Genomic DNA, 22,490 nt, shown 5'->3' with positions numbered 1-22,490 from the left:
CAGGCGAGACGCAGAGGAGGCCGCTCAGCTCCCCGTGGCCCCGCAGCCGAGGGCGGACGCGTCCCGGGGAGGCAAAGACGGCGCCTGAGAGCCGCTGGCTCCGGGTCAGAGACTCGGAGATCAGCGTCCGCGCCAGCCTGGGCGGTGGGGCCGCGGTTTGCGAGCAGGAAGGGTGCTGTCGTCCCACAAACTCCCTTTTGGGGTCCAGTATTATTGTTTTTATTATTATTATTACTTTTAGGGGAATTAGACTGGTGTGCGCTTTGTATCTCCACCTAGATAGCTGTGTTTTTAGCAGCCGGAATCACTCTGCATGGAATATCCACTGACTATTCCGCTGCATCGCAGAATACGTTGGTTTCCCAGCGTCTAGCGCTTTCGCGGGACGTGTCCGCAGGCCCGGAGCTGCTGGGCGGATGCGGGGGGCCGGCCGGCTGCAGCCAGGGAACCACACAGCCCCGCGTCTGCGCCAGCTTCTGCCGCGGGAAGAGGACGGCTCGACAGGGCGGAACAGAGCCCAGCGCTGAAAAGCGAGGAGATCAACGAAACCAACGAGGGAAGACGTCGTTTCGTGTCCAGCGCGCTCAGCGACGCTGGCCGGGCAGGACGCTGTGACGGGTCAGGCTCGGGATTCGCGGCGTCCCCGGGCTCCACCGCAGCGCCCGGCGGGGGGCCCTGCCGACGGGTCCGCAGCCGGACACCGCGCCACGGGCTCGGAGGCGGGCCGGCAGCAGCCAAGCGGGACGGGCACGGGCACGGACGGCGAAATCATCAAACCTGAGGTTCCGTAACGCTCTCACTCTCTCAGCTTTTTCAGATTCATCAGATCCCATGAGGTAAGGGAGCCAGGACGAGCAACGCAGTCAAGATAAATAACATTGAAGTGTGAGACTTTTTAAGAAATGTGGTAAAGCAGACCCAGCATAAAATCTACCATCTGAATTATTTTTAAGTGCCCAGCTCAGTCATGTTACACGTCATCGTGCAGCCACTCCCCGTGACCCTTTTCATCCCCCAAGACAGAAACTCTGTCCCCTTTAACAGCTCCCCGCCCATCCCAACCACCATCTACTTTCTGTTTCTCTGAATTTGACTACTCTGGTGCCTCACATGAGTGGAATCATACACTATTTGTTCTTCTGTGTCTGTCTTATTTCAACTAGCATAATGTCCTCGAGGTTCATCCATGTTGTAGCCTGTGTCAGAATTTCCTTCCTCTTCAAGCCCGAATAATACTTCACTGTGTGGGTACATCACGTTTGTTCACGTATTCATGCATCAGTGGACACGTGGGTTGCTTCCACCTCTTGGCTATTGTGAATAATGCTGCTCTGAACGTGGATGTACAAATATGTCTTTGGGAGCTTGCTTTACATTCTTTTGGATAGGTGATGTGGGAGTTTTTAAAATCAAAATTATTGCAAAATATCCAGGATGAAGACAGCATCAAAATTTTAAATAGAGACTGGATCCATATTACTGATTCTTCCTTTTGATTCCTCTCCTGTGACCATTGGACAGAGGAAAAAACTGAAGACCTGAGAAGGAATTGCTTCGCAAGATCTGGTTAACTGGTGCCCACCTGTGTAACCAGGGGCCTGTCCAGTCCTCGCTTAGCCTCTGCCCAGGTAACTAGGGGGACCGAGAGACACGGCACCCTCTCCTTGGCTGACACATAATGGGGTCTGCCCTAGTGGTTTGGTCCTTATTAATCCCTCCTTGGGATTGAACATTTCAATTCTGTTACCTCTATGTTTCCTGACTGCCCCAATAAAGAGGGGTTCTGATCACATCCTACTGCAATATTTCCCCTGCTGGTGTGACTTGTTCCATTTTGATCAAATATTTTATTTACCAATTCATTTCTAATTTATACCCTGCCTGCTTTCAGAAGAGATCTGAAGCAGAGACGAGGTCTGAATGAATCCACGATGTGGAAGCGATCGAGCCACGGGGCTGCAGCTGCCGTGACCTCCTCCAGCCCCCGTTTCGCAGCCTCATGCAGCAGCAGCCACCGAGGCCGCAGGTTCATGGCCACGCCGGCCACGGATCCTGCCTGGCGAAGGAAGTTCATTAAGGTAATTGCCATTACAAGGAGCGATACTTTGTTTTCTTCTGTCTTTGCTCCTGACAAGTTTCTGGCCTGACTATGAAAGCCCTGACCTCCTGGAAACGCTCGTTGATTTGGCTTTAAACCTGCCTCTCGCTTTGCCCACAAATGGCCCTGGTAGCCCCAGGATAAACGGAGTTCGGGGGATTGGTCTGCAAGCACAGTCTGAGCGTTCTCACTCCTGAGTTTGAAGAGCTCGAAACAAATATCCAAGTCACTGATTTGAACAGCTAACGCCCTTCCCGCCCGGTCCTTTCCCGCCCCGTCCTGCCAGGCTGAGGCAGTTGGAAGCCAACTTGCACTGCGCTTTGAACAGAGGGTCTTAGGGTGACCCCGCGCGTGCTTCAAGCACCAAATGAAGCTAACAAAACAGGGACACAGTCTACCGAGAAACGTCCAAGAGGCAGGGAGGTGGCAGCGTATGAACCTCTCCATTTAAGGTGGAGGAAAATGAGGAAAGGGAACCAACCACCAAGTTGGTTGACGGAAGCTTCTCTCCCTCTTACTTTCTTCAAGTAGTTAGAAGGCGTCTCACGACCAGAAACGGCGGCCTGTAAAGCGTGCTGAGACGCGCTCAGGACGGCACAGGCTCCGGTTGACAGTCGTCACTCTTGTCATTTCCTCATTCAGGGTCCGCTTGCAGCACAGGGCGGAAAGCTTATCCACTGCCGACCCCAGGCCCGGCGCACACTAGGCACCTGAAAGGATGGAGAGGAGGGAGGACGGGAAATAAGTTGCTCTGGGGGACGCATGCAGGGTTTGCTGTGGAGGAAAGATGAACGGGGCTGCGTCCCATCTGAACCGACCAGGGCGCTGAGCCAGGGTCTCCTGGGCTCAGGTGTCCCCTCAGTCGCCCTCATCTCGAGGCCCTACTATGTGCTGCCTGCACATAGTAGGGGCTGTGGTAGGCAGAATCCAGACTAGGGCCGCTGTCAACCTGCTCTGGGCCTCAGTTCCCTCACTTGTAAACGTTAACAAACTCCTGCGAGACCAGAGCATGTGTTAGACTAACTCATCGTTACACTCCCTCCACTTCTGCCGTTCTCTGTGTCTGTTAATACCAGGAGATGCACGAAGTGGTCCCATACCTCGGGAAACATAAATCTCACATTTTAAAATTCGCCATGAAACACACGTGAAATGGTAAGATGGCCTTTGACCTGGCTGAGCGCTTGACATGTGTTCTCTCTCCTAAGCCTCGCAACAGCCGTGTGTTCGCTTTTATTCCCATTCAACAGATGAACAAACTGAGACTCAGCAAGGCTGAGTAGCTAACCTAGAGGCACACAGCAGAGGAAAGAAGGAGAGCCAGGCTCCTGTCTGCTTCCTTCCAGAAGCTGAGCTGTTAGCCGTCTTGCTGGCTAATATGAGTCAGTCTCGCCAGGTCCCAGTTTTCTGGAGAGACCAAGGGTTCCCGGAGGTTCCCTGTGAGCTGTGCAGATATTGGACTCCAGTTTATTCTTTTTTTTTTTTTTTTTAATCAATTTATTTATTTATTTATTTATTTATTTTTGGCTGCGTTGGGTCTTCGTTGCTGCACGCAGGCTTTCTCTAGTTGCGGCGAGCAGGGGCTACTCTTCATTGCAGTGCGCGGGCTTCTCATTGCGGTGGCTTCTCTTGCTGCGGAGCACGGGCTCTAGGTGCACGGGCTTCAGTAGTTGTGGCACATGGGCTCAGTAGTTGTGGCTCACGGGCTCTAGAGCACAGGCTCAGTAGTTGTGGCGCACAGGCTTATTTGCTCTGCGGCATGTGGGATCTTCCCGGACCAGGGCTCGAACCCGTGTTCCCTGCATTGGCAGGCGGATTCTTAACCACTGTGCCACCAGGGAAGTCCCTCCAGTTTATTCTGACTGGAACAAAACCCAACGTGGCTTACCTGTGTTATGCGCATCACTCTGGTGTGTATATTAAAGACCTGCAAAGAGTTGAAACTTGTGCTGTAATTTTCTCCCGAGGAGGCCTTAAAACAAAGTTTCTTCAGCCATTTCTCTGCATACGTTTCGACTTCTTGTCTGTGTTTCATGGATTAGGATTGTCAGTTCTGCATTGGTCTTTGGAAAATTCAGGCCTGTGCATGTCTGCTCAGACACAATGGTGCAGGCAGATATACTACTGTTTATCTTCATAAATCACAATGTTTGCTCACATTGCCCAACGAAAGCAGAGAAAATAAATTAGTGTTAGATTTAGATGTCAGACTGCATCTGTCTTTCATAAACTCCATTTTCCAATATTTGTGTTCCTCAAAATATCACCATTGCCCTTACAAATTGATTTTACAAGAAGCTGTTACAGAATGTGTTTACTAAATAAATTTATAAAAGTAAAAATATATATTTTGTATTTTACATATTTTGGGCTGAGAAATTTAGGTTCTAACATAGGACTTTGTTAGAAAAAAGAAAACTGCTGCTTAACATTTTGGAAACAGCTGACAGTCGTTTAACCATTAGGTGGTCTTTAAGCTCCTCCTAGTTCCATCCAGGGAAGCAGTCCAAACTGTCAGAGTTCAAGAAAGAAAGACAGCCTTAAAGTTTACATTGCTTGTCTCATGGAAGGCCAGGGAAGGTGTCTGAGGGGGAAGTGCTATGATAAAGGCAAACGAACAGAGATGCGCATGAGAGACGCTAAGGGCCAGAGGCTACAGGCAGGGAAGTAGCCAGAAAGCCTCAGGTAGGGGAGTAAGTGTCCCTTCCTTCAGAGCTGCCGCCTGGTCTTTCATCTCCCGTCAACCGTCAACCGACAAGAGTCTTGAAACCACGATCCTTCTCCACGCCTCGTGCCCCCCCCCCCCCGCCTGACTTTGCGTTCACGTCCCGAGCCACACGCTGGTTCCCATGCCCCACGCCATGGAACGGGCCCTCCTGAAGGTCACCAGGGACCCCTCCGTTGCCAGTGGCACCCTACAACTCCTTTCTGTGGGAGTTTGTACTTCGGGCCTCTGCTTCCGCTTCCTCCCTAAGATTCCCTGAATTCTCCCTTTGTCCTGGCCCTTTCTACTGTAGTCATTCTGCCACCTGCCCCTTAAACCTGCATGTTTCCAAGGTTTTTGCCTTTGACCTTCTCAGCTCACAATACAACTCCTGAGAAGTTTCACTCCCTTCCAGGCTGTCGGCTGCCTGGGGCCATGGTCCCCGCCTGTGTCCAGGCCGCCTCTGTGCCGGTGTCAGTGCTGGGGTACTGCGGTGCTTCCCGCAGGGACCTGCACCCTAACCTGCCCTCCCTTTCTTGCGCCCTCATTTCGATGGCCCTGCATCCCCTCACCCCCACGCCGAGAAGCCCTGTGGTTTCTTTGGCTCCTGGGCACGCCTCACAGATTCCACTTCTGGGACGACTTGCCGATCCACATCTTGTGCCCCTGCCACCGCGAGGCCCGGCTCTCCTGCCCTCTCTCTGCCACTTGTGCCCTGAGCACTGGCCGCCCCGGAGGACGTGGCTTCCCAAACACGCTGAGCCGGCTCACGTCTCTCCCACAGGGGGTGTCCATCACTTAAGCAAATGCACGCCCACTGAGCGTGTCCGGTTCCTATTCTGAGACCACCCACTGTCCTTGGTCTGTGGCTCCCTCACCACAGCTCCCACTTCTCTGACTTTGATTGTCCGGCTTCCCTCTTAGAAGGACCCTTGTGATAACACTGGGTCCATCCAGATAATCCAGGCTAAGCTCCCGTCTCAAGATCCTTAGCTTAATCACATCTGCCGAGTCCCTTTTTCCAGGGGTTAGGCTGTGGACATCCTCGGGAACCATTATCCTGTCTACCCCACTAAATACAACAGTGTGTGCGAAGTACTGTGCTAAACCAGGACACGAGCTGGTCCTGGACAAAACCCAGGGATGGTCCCTCGGGCGCTGAGAGTTCAATCGTGGGTGATGTGAAAGTAAGGCGTAAGTGCTGTGCGATTTAGGTGGGTTCCTCGGCCGCATGTGGCCCGCCCCGTTTCTGAAGCTGCCGGAGTCCTCCTTATTCCCCAGGACCCAGCTCGGACATCACGAGGTGACACATGCTCCAGCCATGCCGTGCAAAATCTGTGCTTTCTTCCTTCTTGTGCCCGTAACACTGTGCTGATTCTCCCAGTTCTCACCCCGTTCTGTGCGGCTCCCTGTGCCTGCCTGCCTCGCTGGATTATATTTTCCTCTGAACCCTCCCGCAGCTAGAACCTTCCCCAGCCCAGTCGCACGCTCTGCACAGCGTACGGCCTACAGCGCCCTCGGGATGTGTTGGTACGTCGGACAAGTGCGTGAACTAGGAAAGGGCCGGCAGGAGTGCGTGCAAAGGTGCTGCAAAGACGCAGCAGGAAGTGCAGTAAGAAGGCCTCTAGAGCTCGTTCGGGATCTGGTTCCCTGGCCTCAGGGGTCCCGCGCTCGGCCCGAGCCCCTGTGTTCCCGACGGCGGAGCGCACGGCTGCGTATCCCTGGGTGAGATGGTTTTCTGAGCTGGAGCACGTCAGCCCTTAAGAACGGACAGGTTTCTGCCGTACACCTGAAACTAACACGATATTGTAAATCAACTGTATTTCAGTTAAAAAGAAAAAAAAGAACAGACGGCTTTCCACAAGGGCTTTGCTGGATGATTCAAAATTACCTTTAACGACACTAGATCACAAATATTTTTCAAAATAGTGTCTCTCCCACCCTGTTAACAGAACCAACCCAGTAGGAATTATCTGGGTCTTAGAAGGCCTCTCGAGTCACAGGGAGATTTGATTCCTCAGGTAAAGCCTGTTTACTAACACACCTGCCAATAGCTCCCTGTTGCTTTGGTCCCAGGTCACCACTCCCTCTAAGCCCAGTCACCAGGTGAAGAGGACTGAATCCTCAAAACTTTCTCTTCCAAGAGGACCCTCAGCCGAGAGCACCCACTTCTCTTTAGCTTTGTAGAAACACGTGCATGTCTGGGTTCCAAACGGACAGAAGACCTAACAGCAGGTGGGCTTGACGAGCAGGCCCAGAGGCAAGACAGCCACTCCCCAGACTCCAGGCCCTTCCCTTTTGGCGTCCACTCGCAGCAGGAGGGCTTGTCAGCTGAGGCCTCCGATTACATTTCTGTTCAATTACTGAGCAAAGAGCACCGAACCACATTCTCCTCTGTTTCCCTCTGCAGAGGGGCCCAGAGTGGGAGCCACGCGGCCGGCCAGTCAGCCACGCCCGCTTTCCAGAGCTCTCGGATGGTTCACCCCATCGTCTAATTAGCGCCCTTTCTTCTCAGGAACTAGCTGTGCAGTTTCCCGAAACGATGGTTCAAATAAATTTGCAGAGCATCTGTTTTAATGAGCTAAGAATGGGGTAATACCACAGACTTTGCAACTGCAGCTCCTCTTCAACCTAATTATCTCCCTCTGTGGATGTAAAATCAACCAGAGCTTCAGACAAAGGGGACTTCCATCACTCTCCCAGAAGCCTGCATGTAGGAATGTGCCTACAGACGGGGATACGCTGAAGCAGGCGGCATCCACCAAACTGACGTAACCATGGTGAAGCTGTCAAACCAAGGCTTCTAACAGCGATACCTGGTGAATGCCAATGCTTGTCATCGCTCAGAGAGCAGAGCGGAGCAGGCGGGGATGTGACTGCACAGGACAGCTCACTCCTGCACCCCAGGCCATCGCTCCTGCCCACGGTTATCATCTGGCCACACCACAGTGGCAAAGGGCATCCATGGGGAGCGGAGAGTGTCCTGAAGTTCTTCTCTCAATCAAACCCTCTGAGCCAGTTCGGCAGGCATTCGAGGGCCTGCTCTGTAAAAACTACAGAGCCAGTGCTGTAGGTTTTGGGGTCTTAGGACAAGATCTCTGTCACCCAGAAGCTCACAAACTCCTAATTCTAATATAAAAACTGTGCTAACATAGATATAAGCCCATTATGGAGGCACAGAGATAAGGGAACTAATTCCAACTGGGGAGCATGGGAGGTGGAATTTACAGAGCCTTGAATAACAACTAACACTCCCCAAAGTAGACCTGGGGGGTCTGAGGGCTGAAGGGCGTGCTCCAAACAAAGTAGAGAAGCAAGAAGGTCAAGGGTTCGTCCAGGCGAGGAATGGCAAGCTGTCTGATTTAGGGCTTTGTGCAGTGCTCAGGAATAAGACATGGGGGTGTCTCCAAAGTGCAGCTAAGAAACTTAGGGTGCGATGGGCAACCACCGAGGGCTTCTCGGGAAGAGTGGCACCATCGGATCCGTTTCAGAAAGGTAACTCGGGCTGCAGTTGGTAGGATGAACTGGAACTGAGGCTATGCAATCGAGATGGGGTCTTCACGTCCGAAGAGAGGATGTCCGTCCATTTGGGAAGTGGTTCGTTAGGACAGTACCACTGTGTGAATCAAGTGGCAGAGCCCATTACAGACCCAGGGCTCTTCAGCTCCGGTACCACAGGGGCATCAGAATGTTCCAGTTTAACCAAGCTGAGTGCCAGCAAGTCTCCATTCCAGCACCCCCTCCACGAGGCCAACCTTCCATTCTCATGCCTGACCTGCACTACGTACAGTTCCCGCCTTGAAGTTTTGATGAAATTACATTTTCCCAATAACTTGCACACTAACATCATTCTCAGAAAAATGCTTCAGAGGCTTCAAATAATGCATAGGAATTAACACCTGAGACGGTTCTATTTGCATTTTCCCACTGATGACGGGGCTTTGCTCACTTCCTGTCGAGCACACGGCATTCCAGGGGGTCCTCCAAAGCCATTTGGTTTATCTGTAAAGAAGTGTGTTTCTTTCCAAAATCCAGAGACGATTTATGTTGTATCAGATCAAGTCAAAGAAAGCAAGATACCTAGCTTAAAAACTGACTCACTGCAATGAGTAAGAATTAGAAATTGTCCCTAGGAAAGGCTGACTGCCCACACACAATATTCAAGTTAGACTTACGGTGCCACATTGACGGGGTGCTAAAAATAAAAGAGCCAGGCACACAAAGCATCCTTTGACCTGCTAATGCTTCTCAAAATCGTATCATGGCAGATGCAAAGAATTATTTCCCCAACAAAAACAAGACCCTGACTCAGGGCAATTTTCTGCACCGCCGGCATCTGGAGGGGAGGGGCAGGGGTGGGGAGGCAGTAATGCACGTCGTGCACCCCTGTGAAGTGTATTATTACACCCTCATAACATATTGATACCAACTAGGTTTACAAGTTCTGAACTGAATTCTGGGCTCCACAAGCCCAGCATCAACAAGTGACTTGTTAAGACTAATTCATGATCACTACTTCTAATTCCTAAGAACCACGTTGAATGACAATTTGAAAAGGGCTCATTTTCTCACTGATCACTGATGATCTTTAAACTTTCAGGTAACACTTGAAGCCTTTAGGCCTTTGCTTCTGCTGAAGTTCAGAGATACAAGTAAAGTTGCAAATTTCTGGAAACTATAGAGTCACAATTTTACAAATTAATGTTGAGTTCTGTTACTTTAGCTGGTTTTACTGATTAATATCATGAATAAAATCAAAGTGCTGTGCTTAACTTCTGTCAGACCTTTGCTCTTAAAAGGAAGCAGAGGATTGTGGTTCACACATAACAAACAGATCTCCAAATTATTAAAAAGGCATTTTATTATAAATACATTTTAGTTGTAGCAGTAAAATACATTTTGTGTTACCATGAATCTTGTAAAACAAAAGAACTTCACTGAGACAATGATCACAAGGTAGGAATTATAGACCTCCAAATCGAAAACTTGTTCTAAGGAACCAAAGCGACTAAAGTAATTCCAAAACGAAGTTAAAAAAGAAAATGACAAAAAAGGAAGAAAATAAAAACCCTAGAGAGTGGCTTTGGGGTTATTTTATGGTACAAAGTCATTTTTACTTTTAAGCATAAACTCTTTAGGTATTAGAACTCTCAGATGAGGTATCATTAACTGCAAAGAAAAAAATAATAATTTTGTTATAATTTTGCCATAAATTATGATTATTAGATGGCTGTACAACTGGTACTTTTAATTAAGAGATGGAAACTGATCATCTCAGTTTTATGTAACCTTCCTTTGGAAGGCTTGCCAAAATAAGACCCAGTATGAATTTGCCAAGTGATTGCATGAAGTTAGCTGAACAAGTTTAGATAAGAACTGTATTCTTGAAGCATTAAAAAAACAAAAACAAAAACAAAACCTGTGTCACTAATGACAGAACCCTTTAATAAAATGCAAAACCCATTACCTTTATAATTGAGAGGAGAGGTATTTTAATCACCGGATTTACCTAGGATACAACCACTACACTTAACCAGTACCTTCATGGGTTTCAAAGAATCGGGTGGGATGACTGGCACAGAAAGTGGATACAGTACAATGTCACTCACACGGGTTTATAGGAAGCAGGCATGGTCTGGACATGAAAAAATCCAAGACTCTTGCTCTGTATGGGGTGGGGGGGGGGCAGGCTGAGAGACAGTCAGGTGTAACTGACACGTCAGGACTTCATCCTGGACAAAAGAGCCCTGTGACCAGCTGAAAGACGGAGACGTCTTCACATCCAAGGCATCGTGCAAAGAATAAACAAACCGAAGCTCCCTATGAGTTGGACTTGGATAAAGTAACCTGTGCTGAACATACAAACAGTCCCACCAAAGGTTATCTTGCCTTTCAAGGAGGAAGTGCTGGGTTTTAAGAATTCCAAAGCTGTGTGTCCTATGATGCTTATCATACGGTCTACATCTAAGTCATTCTAGAATCTATTACCTTAAAAATAATTTCTTTTCTTTCTAGTGTCTCGGTAAATTCAAAGCCAAACAAGAAACCAGAGGCAGAGACCAATACCCCTCAAGCTGCACTCCAGGGGGAATATTAACAACAACAACAGCACGCGAATTTTAAAATATCCAAAGACCTGTAGGTTTATTATATTGTAGGCAGTTTCTTTCTCAAAAATAACTTGCTCATACATGTGCACCTATGGTTTATGAATAACTCATGCTGTGTAGGTGGTAGATTCCTCTAGACTCTTTTTGCAAACATATATAGATTTTTTTTAAAGGTAGCAAAGTAATCAGAGACAATTATCAATCTTCTGCCATATACAACAATTCAGGCTCCCCTAACACCTACCGGCATGGCAGAGAATCCAAAATAACTTTGTTAACCTGAGAAACACATAATTTGAAAAGCAAATCCTTTGCCCTCACCTCCCTCATCCCACAAAACTTAAAAACTACGACTACATCATTTGGGGATAATCTATCGTTTTCCATGCTTCAGGTCACTGCCATCTTAGGACGGGGCCTCCGGTACTTAGGGCCTCGATAAACGCAAAGTGCATTCTCGTGACAGTCGGATGGCTTCCTTCCACAGTCCTCAGGAGGAGATTGACGCTAAGCGCTCCAAGCAAATGCACAGCTTCCAGACCAAAGCCCAGGCTGCAGTGTACACAAAAGCAAACTCACCCTACAAATGAGAGAGCTCCTGCCCCGTGACGTGGAAAAGCGGCACAGACCTCAACCGGGTGAGCGCTGAGGGGGCGGGGGGGAGTGGTGGTGGCCGCCCCCCAAAGGGCCCGGCGCTCCACAGAGGTCTTTCTCCATGAACGTCCCCCTCACGGCATCAGAATTATAAAAACGTCTCAAGAGATCAGTTCTGTACACTGAGTAAATAAATGCATGACTGAAAAGACCCTCAGACTTTCTCTAGACCCGCGGTTCTCAAAGTGTGGTACCTGGGCCAGCAGCATCAGTGCTGCCTGGGAACCTGCTGGAAACACAGACGGTCAGGCTCCAGCCTGGAATCAGAAACTGGGGGGCAGGTCCAGCAGCCTGGACTTCAACAAGGCCTCCAGGTAGTTCTGACGCTGGCTAAGGTTCGAGATCCACTAGCTCTATCCTGCTCAAACTTTGCATATCTTAAAACAGGACATATTTGTAAACAGATACTCCTTCTATTCTGTGTTGAAACCTATGGAATTTGCCCCTTCCCCTCAACTGCTCAAACATCAAAAAAAAAAAAAAAAGAACTAATGATGAAATTTATTTCAAAACATCAAAAAAAAATTTTTAAGTAATATTGGTTTCCCCTCCTATACATAGTTCTAAGGCAGGCAGTCACATGCTAGTATGCAAAATAAAATACAGAAGACACCTCATATATGAGATGTAGAAACAGCTAAAAAGACTCCCAAAGAATATAATGAAAATTCCGTAATATTGTTTAATGAACTTATAGAATTATATAAAACTTACTATGCTTTATGCTTAATATTCGTATCAAAATAAAATCTCTCTGTTGAACAAATTGCAAATAAAGTCTGGTCTAATACATTACTGAAGCTGTAAGTATATGAATGTCTCTGGATTTTCTTAACACTCCAGTTTTTGAAGCTTTAGACTAATACTGTATAACTGGGTTTAGGATTTAACCACAGTTCACATTACTAAGTCTATATTCTTTTCTGTTAGGTACCTCCCTTCAGAAAAATTTAGAAGCTCCTGTGACTGTTTCCTTAAAGTTTATTCCAAAGTAGATATTTTCAAACATTTCAAAAAATTTAAATGTTACATTAAAATTTTTTGTAATCTGTTTAATCTCAGATTCTAATTTAAAGTAATAACAATGCCACTTCCTGAATGTTTTAAGAGAATGTTAAATGTAAGATTGATTCACTCCTTATAACAATGGTCTTGAAATTGCTAATTAAACAGGTATGAAAGTAGTGTGAATTTAGCAGCTTTAGAGTGAAACCTCAGCAAATAAATATCCAACCCCAAGTAGATGGAGAACTGGAGAAACCTAGTATCACGAGTACTCTGAAGACTAACGTGCCACTTACTCTTTCCTGTTGCCTTTATAGTATGTGGCGGACGTCACTAGCTGATATTCTGAACAAGAAATCATGGTTAGAACATTATCCGTCATTTCTAATTGCTCAATAGTGTGTGGGTCAGGTGGCAAAAAGTGGAGTGAACAATCAGATCCATTAAGACATATCCTTTGAGATTTAGGAGCGCACATAAGGGTGGTGGTAGAAATTGAGGGTTTCTCAATAGTTAAAGGGATGGTTAGCAAGAAACAACGTCTGGTAAATCATAAAAGACAAAGTACTACCTTTGTGGAGCTAGAAGAAAAACCAGAGCGCCTAAGTAACATTTAAGGTAGCAATTTGTATCTTGCAATACATTTAAAGTTTTAATCTTGTATTTTTATAGGCTTTTTCTGGGTTCTCTTTTTAAAAACAACTCCAGTAGGAAACAATTCTATCTAAGGATAACAGGTGTCTCTTCTTAAAATGGCGATTTCAGTAAATTTAATTTTCTTAGTAACAATAGCTGAAATCTGAAATTTATCTTGAAATTGGTTTTCACACCCTGGCTCTTAGGCAAGGTGACTCTCTCCAGCGCAGGTTGCTAGAGATACATTCCTATATGTTTATAGCTTTGCCCTTGAAATGTATATACGTGGAAAATATTAAACATGTTAAGATCGACTATACCAGAGCAAGATAATACTATATCTTAATTATCTCAAGTTAGGGAATTCAGTTACTTTCTCAGCAATTTCAATGCCACCATAAAAAAGGAAACTATTTTCACAAATAGGTCTTGGAGATCGCTATGTTTAATTAGGTAATACTTATTCAGTGGGAATTCTGATTATTTTACTTATTCTGCAGTTCTTTGAACTGAAAAGACCAATTGATGTTCACACCAAACTCAAACTTATTCTAGAACCTCTGATGAAAAAAACCACACAAAGCAGTTTATTATTTCACACATACAAAATGACCTGGAGAGAAAGCATATCTGTCTGAGGAAGGGAAAATGAAAGTCATGTTGTTTAAATGGTCAATAATTAACTGCTGATTAATCAAAAACAAAGCTCTACTCTAACAATTGGCAAAGCACATGCCAAATGGCAAGCAAAACCCCTTTGAAAAACCCACCAGAAAATATCCATGTTACACTGAATGAGGCTCATTCAAATCTTAACAGAAATTCATTTTTAGATAGGGAAAAAAAATTTAGCATGAAAACTCTACAAATTCTATCACCCAAAATAATTTCTTTAAGGTAAAAAAAGAAAATCTCAGTAGCACTGAAATTAAAAAGTAAAATGAATAAAAAAATAGTTCTGGCAAGATAAAGGAAACTTCAGAGTGATAACAAAGAACAAAGAAGTAGAAAGACATCATGTGAACAACTAACCTCACTTAGAAGAAATATGTTTTGGAAGAAAAGGAAGTTGGTGATACTTGGTATTATCCCAGAGCTAACATCAAGCTTTAAAAAAAAAAGTTCCATCTGAACTCTAAGGTTGGACCTAGTATATAAAACATAGTCTCCCCTCAGTGTCTGCAAGGGATCTGTTCCAGGACCCCCAGGACTACCAAAACCCGAGGATGCTCAAGTCCCTTATATAAAATGACGTAGCATTCGCATATAACTTTCACACATCCTCCCATATACTTTAAATCATCTCTAGATTACTTATGATACCTAATTCAATATAAATGTTATGCAAATAGTTGCCAGCATATGGCAAATTCAAGCTCTCCTTTTTGGAACTTTCTGGAATTTGTTTTTTTTTTTAAAATATCTTTGATCCATGCTTTGCTGAATCGGTGGGCATGGAACCCGTAGATACGGAGGGCCAACTGTAAGTTGTTTTTTAAGTCTGATTCGTGGGCACTTGCTAACATTACCCAAGTAATATCCAACAGGATGAATGGTACTCAGAAGCCACGCCTCATTTCAATGGAAACTTGCAATGATTCTTGCAGTAAGACTTTCTCAAAACCGTTACAAGATATTATTATGTATACATTACATGTAAAGCACAGTTGGAAAGACGGCATTAAGTAAAGCGGAGATGGAAACGGCATTCGAATCCTCGACTGGCTGTAGAAACAGTAAGGAAGTGAGGGACACTCAGACATTCTCCGCAGAGCAGTGGGCTAAGAAGTAGCTGTTCCTTTTAGTTTTTTTAGAAACAACTGCTTAGAACAGTGAAGTCACAACAATGTAACAGCTTCCTTACCCAAAGCTTCCATCAATATATAAGGGTGGTAGGGTGGGCACATTTAAATATAAATAATTTTAAAACTGGTATTTTTTAAAGGTTCAAGTACGGAAAACAGATGATTAGGCAATTACTTTATGACAAGGGGTTAACTGACAGCCCTGATGGGACAGTTCTGTCTTCGTCAGATCAGCGTGCTTCCGACCATTTACCTGGCTTGTGTTGCAGTCCTGTGTATTTTCGGGGGAGGAGAATCATCGCTGACAAGAACATTACTTTTCATCGACATCCTCACATCAGGGGGATCTCATTTTCATTTGGGCTGTATCTTGAGTTTTGTCACAGAGTTAGAAATACACAGCTATATGGCAAAATTTTTTCTTCTTTTCTTGTGACTATGTCGAGTAAAATCCGACATCACTAAATGTGGTGATCTGCCATCTTACAGAGAAAACGAGGTGCTGTAACTCGCTGGCTCCGTTTTCCAACTGTGATTTATACTAACCATTAACACGTCTGCAGTCTACACGTCTACATCTGCTGCCTTACACAGAGACCTGCAGCCTGTAACGGGAAGCCACAGAGAAGTGAACTGCACTCTGGGCAGAAAGACAGAACTGAATAAAAAAAGAGGTTCTCTTCATTTGTCCTGCAGCTTGACAGCCTTTAACTAAAGGCACTCTCTTCTCCCAAACTGTCTGAGGCTTACAGGGGACTACTGCTGGCCGACACCAACTAAACTCCCGTTGTAGACGCTTTTCTTTGCCCTCCACGTTTCAACTCTGCTTTAAAAATGGACCGCAAATAGAGGATGGCCTACTCAGAGGCAAGTCTTCCGAAAAAACACTATTTCTGAACAGATCGTCAGGATCCATTCAGGATTTGCAATGCTTCCCAACCTTACCTTATTATTTTTTTAAAAAGGTTATATTGTAGTTTCAAGATATCTCTGAAGTATAAAAGCAGTACTACTAGATCAGGAAAACAATATGGACATGCGTCGCTTCAGAAGTGTTACAAGACCACGAGTTTTAAGAGGGTAAACGTTTTTCTTTGGATTTTACCAAAGTTCATTCAAAACAATGTTTAGACTGTAGGATATTTAAGATAGCTGTTTAAATTTTATAGTTTTGTACAAGTTCAGTGGGGTTCTTTTAGAAGAATCAAAAGACATGAAAACAAGGGTAGCTTCTTGCCCCAGATTTTGATGAATTTTGATACATCTTTGACAAACATTTCTTCTTTAATGATGTTCCTCAAACAAAACAGTTAGCAAAATATCTGAATTGCCATGTATAATGTCACATTTTAATGTAAACATCAAATAAAGGTACCAAAATTTTTACTGGAGGGAAAAAAAACCTTAAAGCGGCACAACTCTTTATACCACTGGAGAGGGGGGAAGCCAGATTACGAACATTTACACATGCATAGTGAGGAAAAGAAGATTTTACTAAATTCACGCATTTTTAAAATAGTTATCAAGTCTACTAAGCACCAACAATCCTAAAAATTTTTCAGCTTCATGATTTGTTTAAAAAAAAAAACACACACTATCAAATTAACATTAAAAACAAGCTTAAAGTGTAGCTTGTCCAAAATATAATTAAGTATGCCACTGTTTTTTTCATGTTACAAAAAACAGTGGCATATGAAATACACCTGCAAAGAATGCCTTTAACTCTATCCTACGGTGGATGGAGATTACAACAGCACATCTACATAGTCTAAAACTAGAAAAGTTTTAGAATGCAGCATCTTGTCACCAAAAAAAGCTGATAAAACTTAAAGTATTTAGAAGATGCTGCCCCCTTTTTTTTAAAAAATTTTCAATGAATTTAAGCAAAAATAACATACATTTGTACATCAACTGGCCATTTCTGGTACAGAAACCCAGCGTATGGTAATATTACTGAATAAATGTAAATGCTACTTATAATTTTTTTTTCTTTTTAAATACATTTTAGACAAACTTTTTTTCTCCTTTTTTAATAGTTGCACAATTAACCTCTTAGCTGCTAGCTTGATGCAAACATATGTAACAATACACAAATTTAAAAATATTTTTTATTCCACATAAAAGCTGTCAAAATTCCGACTCATGTCAAAAATGCAAAATAATGGAATATACTGTAAAAAAAATTAGTTGCAAGTCTAGCAGCAAAGCAATTGAGAACATACTTAATATTAAAACAAAGGGAACTGTGCATCTATAGGTGAAGTCCAGCTATCTTAATTCTACTGATACAAACAGAAATGAAAACACTCTCCCTGGAGGAAAAAAAAGTGATTATTTAAAATAGGAGTAAAAGCCATTGCTGCCCGATGAGCTCCCCAGGCTGAGTTCCTGGAACAGAGACAGAGGGTCGCTGCTCTTCTTGGCCTGCTCCGGCGGGGGCCTGGGCTTGGGCGGGGCCCGCAGAGCACTGGCGTACGACATGGCGGGCTTGCTGCCTCCACAGCTCTGCTGGCTGCTGCTGTTGGCCGACTCCGCGATCTGCTTGTTGGGCATGAGTGGGGGGAACTGGCCGAGATGCTGCAGGACACTGTAATTGAAGGAACTGGACCCCTCGAGGTTTTCAGGCTTCAGATGATCCTCAGGGGGTTTGACGGTCTTGGGCGGAGCTAGAAGCAGAGAAGAGTAGCACCGATTTAAGGGCAAGCCCAGCGACACTCAGGCATCTCACTAGCTCAGTGTGTCACAGCTGGTTCTCATCTCCAGGAACTCAGCGACAGGAGAGCCACAAGGACAGACAACTTCTGCCACAAAACTCTGCAATCACAACACATCTAACTGAACTTCTCCATCTCAAAACACTTGAGGAAGAATTAACTATGTGACCTGCGATAACGAAACATATAAAAACTAAAGGCCAAGTCCGAAGGTTTGCTTCAAAAAACTAACTTGTACAATTGTACACTTCGGTATTTATTATATTAACTGCTCACAGTTCGAAAATGGGAACAAACAGGTTCTTAAATAAAAATGAGCTCTATATGCAGACTTCTGGTTAAAACAGCTTCTATTATTAACCTAAGAAACAGCAGCACCTGGATTCTATTTCTTAAAAATACTACCTTTTCTTGTAATATGTAAGTAAACATGGAATAAGGTGGGGAAAACTGCTGTAGACTTTACTTCACATTTCCTATCATCTGCCAAATTCCAAGGTCCTTTAATATTCGACTCCACTCTTCCTAACTAATTTTATGGCCCCCTAAATCATAACTTGTTTTAAACATTGCTTTTGCTTTCAATCTTTTAAAAGTTTAACTAACATTAGATTGGATTAAAATCATAATACATATTCATTGAGGATAACATGGAAATTACACAAAGGCCAAAGAAGAAAATAAGTCATTCATATTTCCAAATACCAGAGCTAATAAGCCTTAACTTGCTGGTGCATTTTTCCCTAAGGATGTCATATAATGCAGATATTTCACAACTTTTTAAAGTAATCTCTCATTTTTAGAAATATGGATAATAGTCAATTTTTCACTTTTCTACACTGTGCTAAATGTTATTATAGATAAATATTCCTAAATATTCACGACTGCTCCCTTAGGATAAATCCCTAGAGGTACAATGGCTGGGTCATATAGTACATACACAGTCAAAGTTTTTGATTAACTATGGCCAAGCTTCCCTGCAGGAAAATACTGCCCATTTATACTCAACCAACAACGCTTGCTCATTTCCCTCCTACACCACAACACTAGTGTTACTATTTTTTTTAACTTTAGCTTATTTTATAAATAAATAATTATCCTGTAGTTCTACTTTGCATGTCTTTGATTACTGATATTTATGGACATTTTTCCTTGTGTTTATTACCTATTTGTGGACTGGAAAGTTAAGGAGAAAATATGTCATTTTTTTAGTTTTAGTGTCTCATTGATTCAATATGCTAATTTCACATTATTATTTTAAAACTTTAAAAATTCACAGAATTGTTCAAAATTATTGTAAGCCATTTAACAGCTTTCTGGAACGTTTACCACCTTTTCTGTCTAAATGTCACTGATTTTGTGAATGAAACAATTGTTTTTAAGAGCATTAGTTTAACAAACACTTCAGTATAAAAGTGGCCTGTACTGCCTAATATACAAAATAAACATTTTACTGGCTGTTCAAAAACTTACTATTTTTATTTACTTTACTAAGTCTTCTTATTTACCCATAGTCTCATCTTCATGACAATATAATTAGAGTTTAGAATGTTTTCAAGTAAATAATAAACACTTACAAAATAATATTTTAGAGGCAGTTTAGCCTAATGCCTACACGCTTATCTAATCATGAATGTAAGATCTCTGTCAATTTGATTTACCATATATGCTCCAGGTAAGACAAACTATTCTTTAAAACTATGAATTTTACTAATCTGGCAACCAATGACTTTTTTCAAAATACATATCTCTACCTAATCTTTAATTTTCATCTGTGCATAAAAAGAAAATGCTTGATAAAGTATGCCTTGTCACCAAGAGAAGTGAATAGAACCCGAACACATATGTGTTGGAGAGACGAACCCCACCCTTGCTGTGGACACAGAGGTCCCGCAGTGAGACTGGATCACCCCCTCGATCGCACAGGGTCTATTTTCATGATCTCCTTACTCAGCAGGCAGGCATTTACCAAGTGTGATCAGTACCAAAATGGGAAATCCAGAGTTCAGAAAGGTCAGAGACATGATCTTTGCTCTCAGGCTTGCAACTGTGGAGAAAATATGGCCATATCATGACCTCTTTCAAATTCCAAACCAATATAATATGAACAGTTTCCTTCAACTCAAGAAATAAGTCTCAAACTTCAGAAAGAAGTTTCCCAAGTGGTGATTATTTTCCTTCTGACTCACCACCGGCAATTGCTACATTCCTCTAAAAATGAAATGAAATGAAATGAAAATATAAAATAAAATAAGAAATCCATCCATCCATACATACTGTTAGACAAGAAGCTGTGCTTCAGGATATTAGTGATTTTGAATTAATTTTTAAATACTTAGCTAAGTGTTACTTTCAACTAAAGAATACTACTATTTGTCTCCTAGCAATGAAGAAAATAATAATTTTATATTTGTGGTGAAGACACCATAAATGACATGTGCTTTGGGCGCTTGCTCAGGAAATTTCAACTTTATCAGATTTTTACTGATTTCGGCCAAAAGCTATCTTAAAATTTAGGCAGAAAAAAAAGGAGAAATGATGTTGTCTTTAAAATAAATTATAATGCACAAAACAACTAAGAAGTAACAAATTTTCATCACTTATTTGTAATTTAGATGTTTCTCAGGAAATTCAAATATGATGAGTGCATTTCTATTAGACCTTTAAAATGACAAAGCAATCCCAGGCAAAATACAACACTTTATCCACAGAAGGTACTAATGAATGTTTAAAGATTAAAATGACCATGTCTCTTGACAGGAAAGAAACCAATACCTCTTTAATGCTTCTTGACCTACCATGTCTATTGTTCTAAAAATATGCTTGTATGGCACATACTCCAAAATGGGTCAGTTACAGGCACAATGGGTTCACATTCTAAAGATGAGCAAAATTAATTTAAAATACAAAGGTTGATGCTATCAAGGCAGAAATTCACCTACGATCACAGACTTGTTCACAAAGATCAACGACTACAGCCTACAAAGAGAAGGCTATATAGATCAGAAAACTCAAACAGTATCACTCTTTACATTCCACATAAAAAAAGAGGGAAACAAAGGAAAGATAAACGTGCACTGGCGTTCAAGGCTGAAGAAGAAGACTTCAGACTTCCCAGCACACAGGTTTACAGCCATATCCATTCCAAGGCCTTCCTATGCCTTCTTTTTTTTCTTCTTTGGACTTGGATTTCTCAGTTCATTAGAATATAAGGAATAAACACTGGATTTCTAAATCTCAAAATGTCAGACTTCACTGGTTTCTCTTACGGCCAAACTCTATTGTGTAGCAAACTGTCAACAACTTTAATGACAATAAGTCCTTGAAAAACTGAAATTGACCTAACCAACTGCCACCCCCAACCCAGAAGAAAACACAAAAATCCAGAAAACAAGCTTTTCCCAAGCAAAGGTGATCTGATTTAGAAATACATTTTAGGTTCCCTTACTTCTTTCACGCATTCACAGGTTAAAAAGATCAAAATGATCAGTTCCCAAATACGGGTAGGTCTACTTACCTTCCAGACCGTAAATATGGAACCGATACAGTCCTAAATTAATATGTATCCTGAGGCACACCTGCGAGCTGTGAGCATTAAACACTGTCCCAAGATAATAATGCGAATGGAAGGAATGGGAGAAGAAAAACTCCATAAATGCCCAGGAGCTGAGCAGTTAAAACTGCAGTTGCGGCAACCCCCAGCCCGGTCTTACCGATCAACTCTCTGGGCTGAGCTGCCCGGCTGGATCCATTGCACGGAATGTTCTGATAGGCGGTAGATGAGGTGGTGTTTACCCAGGACTCCGGGGGGGAAAAGTTGAAGGAAGATGGGTTACTGTGGTCCTGAAGCTCTTTACACTGAGAAAGACTGTCTTGAGGAGCGCTTACTTCTTCAGGACAAGGCTGGACTGAGCTGGATGAGATTCTTCTTTGGTACAAGGGCCGACCAGGTCCTCTGGGTTCATACTACACAAAGAAAAAGGACAGTTCATAAATCAGTGAAAACTTACACCCCACTCTCTTATGCACACAGCAATCTCACTCTACTAAGTAGAAATTCTCAAAAACACTTTCTTCTGTGACTATCAAAACCCCCAAAAAGCAGCCTGAGCTGTGGACATGGTGTCAGGAGGCTTGGGGTCAAAACTCAGTTCTGGCCCTTAGCAGGTATTCCTATGACACACATGTCTAACTTCTGACTCTGTTTTCTTGTCTGTAAAATATGGGGCTGAACTACCTGTCTTCAGTTCTAAAGTTCTATCCACATTTTAGGTAACATTACATTAAGAATAAGAATGAAGAAACATATCTGCTCAAAATTAAATGGGGAAATTACAGTCACAATCAACCGAATCACAACATCTTGAACGCATTCGTCCGTCCGAGACTCATCTCATGGGCCCTTCACAACCTCCCGGTTTGTCATTCCTTAGACCTGATGGTAAGACAGGGCTCCTCCCACCCAACAGAGGTACTGCCGATCGCCCTCTCTGCACGCCTTCCTTCGGAAAGTCTTTGACTGAAACGGAACATTCATTATTCTTCAACAAATCCTTCGTATGTTTGAAACCCAATTAACGTTTTTCTCCTCCCTACACTGGCACAACGAAAATTTCTTCAACCCTCCGACAGGATGTATTTGCCAGCATTTCATGATTTTTTACTGCTACTTAAGTGCCCTCCAAGTCCTCGGGCCCGATTGCCGTGGCCACGCTCAGGCTCAGTTCTAAGAGCAAGGCAGTGTGGAGTAGCAGTCGGGTGTTC

The 22,490-nt window shown here is 43.5% G+C and overlaps 1 protein-coding gene across 9 annotated transcripts in view; it reads right to left on the bottom strand.

The window, feature by feature from the left end:
• Positions 1–10,919: 10,919 nt before the first annotated feature.
• HELZ (helicase with zinc finger) overlaps positions 10,920–22,490 on the bottom strand; it is a 155,736-nt gene continuing 144,165 nt past the window's right edge. For all 9 annotated transcript variants that reach the window (XM_059909048.1, XM_059909046.1, XM_059909053.1 and 6 more), the window contains 2 exons: positions 21,440–21,692; positions 10,920–17,678 (listed from right to left, as the gene is read on the bottom strand). In XM_059909048.1, the coding sequence (XP_059765031.1) occupies positions 17,344–17,678; positions 21,440–21,692 (588 nt within the window). In that variant the 3' untranslated portion in view covers positions 10,920–17,343. The remainder of the gene's footprint in view (positions 17,679–21,439; positions 21,693–22,490) is intronic.

This window comes from Balaenoptera ricei, chromosome 20, assembly GCF_028023285.1.
Source record: "Balaenoptera ricei isolate mBalRic1 chromosome 20, mBalRic1.hap2, whole genome shotgun sequence".
In the NCBI taxonomy this organism is placed as follows: Eukaryota; Metazoa; Chordata; class Mammalia; order Artiodactyla; family Balaenopteridae; genus Balaenoptera; species Balaenoptera ricei.
Note: the sequence above shows the minus strand (reverse complement) of the source record. Positions and strands in the feature narration are given on the sequence as shown.